Consider the following 5999-nt stretch of genomic DNA (forward strand, 5'->3'; position numbering starts at 1 on the left):
CGTTACCAATTCTGACAGGTCGCCATATCGGACGGAAGCGACGTTCCATTGCTGCCATCTTGCTACACCCCGCATTCCTCCAATAGTAACGATACATCGAGAAGGGGCCAGGCAGACATCTGGTTACACCCACCAGAGTTTTACATTTCACGCGTATTTTTAACCGTAAACGCAGCTTATAAGGTGAAATACAGCATTTAGAAATCCAACAGACTGTTTAGATCAGGCACTCCAGATGTTTTGGACTTACATTTACCATGATGCTCAGCTGCAGAGTGCATGAGCATCATGGGAAATGTAGTTCCAAAACATCTGGGGTGCCAGGGTTCGCCATCACTGGTTTAGATGTTGCATTTCAAAAGCAGCAGCAACAAACCTGCTAATGTGACAGAACACCTCTGCTTTCATAATTCAGCATGTAAACAGCCCGATGGATTTCCAAGTACTGTATTGCACCTTATATGCTCTGTTTCCTGTTAAAAAAAATAACTGTGAAATGTGAAAGTCCAGTGGGTGTAACAAGATGTCCGCTTGCCCCCTTCTCAGTGTATTCTTACTGTGGAGGAGTGAAGAGTGTAGCAAGATGGTGGCGACAGAATGTCACCAAAACTGACAGGTCACCTAATCTGACGAAACACAGGCATGACTCCTAGAGGCATGATGGGATTTGTAGTTTCACCACAGCTGGAGGGCCGAGGTTGCCTACCCCCTGCGTTACACCATAGATGGGGCTCCACTTCTGAGAACTTGAAGACGCCGTCCACAAAAGTTATTAAGTTTGACAAGGTTTCTTCTTTAAGATCCAACGTAGACTTTTGAGAGGGAACGCACATAAAACATCTTTAATGCCTCTACATACTTTAAAAGAGCTTGTAAGCACCAGAATCCAGAAACACTTTATCATGACAGGGTGGCACATTCATTTTGTGCCAAAGCATTTAGCCGTGCAAAAGTCTGCAAATGAGGTAATCGGTCAGTGGCCAGACATGGTTATGTGTACAGTACAGAGATCGCTGTGCACACAGAAGGCCGCTGTCCACAGCGTGTATATTGCACTTGAAGTTATATAAAGAGTGAATCATTCTCTTCTGAGGTACTATGGTAAGGAGTAGCAATCTCATCAATTATTTCTATACAAATCCTCTCTACCAGTGCATTGGTTGGCTGATGAGAGCTTTGATCGCAGAGTACTGTGATAATAACTACGTCTGGCCAATAAAAATATAAAAAAAAAGACACGCTAATACAGCAACAGTCATCAGGGTGTAACGAGTGTAATGGGGGATAACGGATGGCTTCGCTTTTGCCCATTTAGGACAGCAAAAGGATGATTATGGCCCCTGAGATTGCTAGAGAAGGTGCAGATGAACTTAAACTAGCTTGTGGTTGGCGACGCCGTTGGTATCCATGCAGAGAAGGTTGCCGCAGCAGTTGGTTGAATTGCACACGTATTGGTCAACTGAGCACAAGCAGCTCCTAAGCATTCCCACGGGCAAACCCTTCTTAAGACGCTCCATTTGTTCAACTTTGAATACGTTTGGCTGTTCAGGATTCCAGTCGTAAATTCTGCAACAAAAAGAAATCAATTTTTTATTTTTAATAATATTAATACACGCGACTCATTACCTTCATTTATCACAAGTGTCCAAAAGATTCTGTTGTCCACAGGCACCAATGAGATGGCGGCTTTCTTTTCTTTCTTCTATTATTGCCCCTAGACAATGCTAAAATAAAGATCTGATTGGACAGCACACTAATCAGGGTACTTTGTCGCTTGGCACTATATGACCATATAGTGCGACCCAAAGCCCCTGAATTTTCTTGAGCATTGTTTTTAACCACTTCATCCCCAGACCATTTGGCTGGCCAAAGAAAAGGCTACTTTTTTGCGATTCGGCACTGCGTCGCTTTAACTGACAATTACGCAGTCGTGCGACGTGGCTCCCAAACAAAATTGACATCCTTTTTTTCCCCCACAAACATAGCTTTCTTTTGGTGGTATTTAATCACCTCTGCGTTTTTTATTTTTTGCGCTATAAACATAAATTGAGCAGCAAATTAAAAAAAAAAAAAAAAATCAATATTTTTTTACTTTTGTTATAATAAATATCCCCAAAAAAATATATAAATTTTTTTTTTTCCCGTTAGTTTAGGCCGATACCTATTCTTCTACATATTTTTGTTAAAAAACAAAATCGCAGTAAGCGTTTATTGATTGGTTTGCGCAAACGTTATAGCATCTACAAAATAGGGGATAGCGTTATGGCATTTTTATTAATGTTTTTTTTCACTAGTAATGGCGGCGATCTGCAATTTTTATCATGACTGCAACATTATCATTATGGTGGCCACATGGGACACTTCTGACACCATTTTAATTTTTACAGTGATCAGTGCTATAAAACTGCTCTGATCACTGCCAGTGTCATTTTTACAGTAAAGAGGTTAACCTGTAGGGGGCACTGAAGTGGTTAAGTGCGACCTAGGGAGTGCTTTTAACTGTTAGGGGGTGTGGCTTGCTGTGACATCACAGATTGCTGTTCCTAATGACAGGGAACAGACGATGTCACTAGGAAGAACATGGAGATGTTGTGTTTACACTGACATCTCCCGTTCTTCAGCTCTGTGACCCGATCGCGGGACACCAGCGGACATCGAGTACACGGTCACGGAGCTCTCACGACCACACAGCCGGCAAATTAAAGGGGATGTATATATGCGCCCATTTGCGCAGCCATGCCATTCTGTCAATGTAAATACTTGTGCGGCGGTTGGCAAGCAGTTAACTAGCCTTGCAGGATAAATGTCATTCTTGAATGTGTGCGCTATAATCTGCTTTGTACTGTCTGGAATCTAAACACATTTTAGGGTCTCTCCACCCCCCCCCCCCCCCCCCCCAAGTATATTTTTACTGATTGGACAGCAGACTTTTTCCTTTCAGGCACTATGAATAAATAAGAACATGCAAAGCTGGCCACACAAAGACAAATATTCAGTGATAGACAATAAATGCAAGCTACATCGCTGGGCGCAAACCCCACAGAGTTTGCATTGAGGAGCTGTCAATTTTCCGAAGGCTTATACAGAGATTGTTAGGCATCCTAGAAAAGTGACCAAAAGAGGGCTTCTATACCATATGCCTGTGACCGACTCACCCGGGACAGAGGCTTTTGGAGGGGACTGAATGCTGGCCTCTTGCCTACCGATCATGGGCCCTGGCATTTGGGGGAACGGTGCTCTTTTTTTAGCTGTATGCCTGGGGACCCTTGAGGTGGTGTTACTTTAGATTCAGGTCCATCCCCCCCCCCCCCCCTCAAGACACACAGACTCTGGGAACCCTGTATATGTCATATTAGAAATCGTGACCGATTCATAATGTTGGGACACATACTGTTGAATATGCTGATGCCAACTCAAATCACCTGTCTGTTATAATGTAAATGAGTCTAGTATAACTTCTAAGAGTTTTTCACCCATTGTTGCTTGTGCCAATTAACCCTGCAATTGTATGAAGGAGTTCTGTGTTGATATGTACGATAAAGTGTATTGTAGTTAGGGAGTCACATTGGCTGCTTTAAAGGATTGGTTAATTAGCTCATGTTAATTTATGTTTCTGGTTACAGGTGTATTGTTAGAGTAATATGAGCAGGAGGTAGGAACCTCCTCTTTAACTAAAGATTATCTATTTATATCTATCTATCTTTTTTTTATTTCTTTCTATCCATCTATCTATCTTTTTTTTATTTTTTTATTTCATTCTATCTTTTTTTTATTTCATTCTATCTTTTTTTTTATTTCATTCTATCTTTTTTTTTATTTCTTTCTATCTTTTTTTTTATTTCTTTCTATCTTTTTTTTTATTTCTATCTATCTATCTATCTATCTATCTATCTATCTATCTATCTATCTATCTATCTATCTATCTATCTATCTATCTATCTAACACTTGTATTCTAGTTCTAATAAACGGTCTGATGTTTTACCCTACACTGAGCTAGGGCTAGTGAATGGGAAATCTAAGGGGTCTTGGGATTGTGTGGTGGCAGACAGACTCATCTGGAGTACGGGGGTCCGGCACAATGCCTGTTTTATTGCTAAGGCCGGATATACACGGTTCAAATCTCAGCTGGTTCAGCAGGGACCGGCCAAGATACGAACCATTAATGGGCAGGCTGAACGTACAAAGCTGATCGAGCAACTTGGGTACAACAAGCCTGCTGGATTCGCTTGCGATTATCGAAAAAGGCCGCTAGAGTTGCTAGCGATAATCTTCTCAGGGATGGTTTCCCCCCACAGAGAAAACAATTGTAAATTCCTCTGTCAGGACTGCCTGTGTTGACGGGGCAAATCGTGCGAATTTCTTTCCCGCAACCCGTGATCGCAGGAAAAAAGAAATGGCGCCGTGTATGGCCGGCCTAAGGATTAGAGAACAGACTGCAGGAAAGTCAAAAAAGGGGAAGAGGGATTTGTAGATTTTAATGCAATTTCACAGATAACACTCAACATACAAAAGAAGAGAAGCCCATCAGTGAACTTACAGCAAACAGCAAGAAGGCAGCCAGGGAATGATCATGTCATTTTTTGGGAGTTGGTTGGGGGGCTGGAGAGTCTTTAAATTGAGCCATATATTATCCATAGAAGACGATTTTAATAATCCTGCACGGGACATAAAATACTCTACAGACATCTGAAGGACCAGTGTTCATTTTGGCAGCAAATTTGGATTTAGTCTTAGAATTAAAAATGGCATTTTAGTTTTAGTCTAATTTTAGTCTTCTGCAATTGTTTTAGTCGTAGTCAGTCAACTAAAGTGTCCTACATTTTAGTCGAATAAAATCTCCAGTACATTTTTAGTAGACTAGAGCAATTTTAGTCAACAAACTCATTTTAGTCACCAAAAATAAAATGGGTCCAATTAAATTATAATGCAGTATTTTAGGCATTTCTGTACAATTTCCAAACTCATTATATACTGCTGGAGTGAAAAATCTAATATGTTATTATTTATGGTATGAGATATGAACATGCACTACAGGCCAGTGTTCATTTTGATGTAAAATTTCAATTTCGTTTTAGTCTTATGCCGCGTACACACGACCGTGCTCAGAAGCAAATTATGAGACGGGAGCGCTCGTTCTGGTAAAACTAGCGTTCGTAATGGAGTAAGCACATTCATCACGCTGTAACAGACAGAAAAGCGCAAATTGTCTTTTACTAACAGGAAATCCGCTAAAGCAGCTCCAAGGGTGGCGCCATCCGCATGGAACTTCCCCTTTATAGAGCCGTCGTACGTGTTGTACGTCACCGCGCTTTGCTAGAGCATTTTTTTTTCACGATCGTGTGTGGGCAACGTCGTTTTAATGATCGGGTTGAAAAAAACGTTTTTTTTCTAGACCCTTAAAAACATAGGGGCAGATCCACATACATACACTGCGCCCGGCGCAGATGTAAGATACGCTACGCCGCTGTAACTTACTTGGCTTTGGTTTGAATCCTCAACGAATTCGCGCCGTACGTTACGGCGGCGTAGTGTATCTCTTGCGGCGGAATTCAAATTGGGCGGGTAGGGGGCGCGTTTCATTTAAATGAAGCGCGTCCCCGCAACGAACTTCGCATGCGCCGTCCGTAAAAAAACTCTCAGGGTGCATTGCTCCAAATGACGTCGCAAGGACGTCATTATTTTCAACGTGAACGTAAATGGCGGCCAGCCCCATTCAGGAAACGACTTACGCAAACGACGTAAAATTTACAAAATTAGACGTGGGAACAACGGCCATACTTAACATTGAGTACGCCACCATATAGCAGTCGTAAATAGCTAATTTGCATAATCGATGCGGATTACGACGGGAACGCCACCTAGCGGAAGCCGAAAAATTGCATCCAAGACCCGACGGTGTACGAAGACGTACGCCTGTCGGATCTAACACAGATGCTGTCGTATCTTGTCTTGTGGATACCAAAACAAAGATACGACGCGCAAAATTTGAAATTACGTG

The 5999-nt window shown here is 41.9% G+C and overlaps 1 protein-coding gene across 3 annotated transcripts in view; it reads right to left on the reverse strand.

The window, feature by feature from the left end:
* Positions 1–813: 813 nt before the first annotated feature.
* Positions 814–5999, reverse strand: part of GPCPD1 (glycerophosphocholine phosphodiesterase 1) — a 131156-nt gene continuing 125970 nt past the window's right edge. For 2 of the 3 annotated variants that reach the window (XM_040351683.1, XM_040351681.1), the window contains exon 20: positions 814–1566. In XM_040351683.1, coding sequence (XP_040207617.1) covers positions 1371–1566 — 196 coding nt within the window. In that variant the 3' untranslated portion in view covers positions 814–1370. The remainder of the gene's footprint in view (positions 1567–5999) is intronic. The other variant, XM_040351682.1, reaches the window with a different exon arrangement.

Source organism: Rana temporaria, chromosome 4 (assembly GCF_905171775.1).
Source record: "Rana temporaria chromosome 4, aRanTem1.1, whole genome shotgun sequence".
In the NCBI taxonomy this organism is placed as follows: Eukaryota; Metazoa; Chordata; class Amphibia; order Anura; family Ranidae; genus Rana; species Rana temporaria.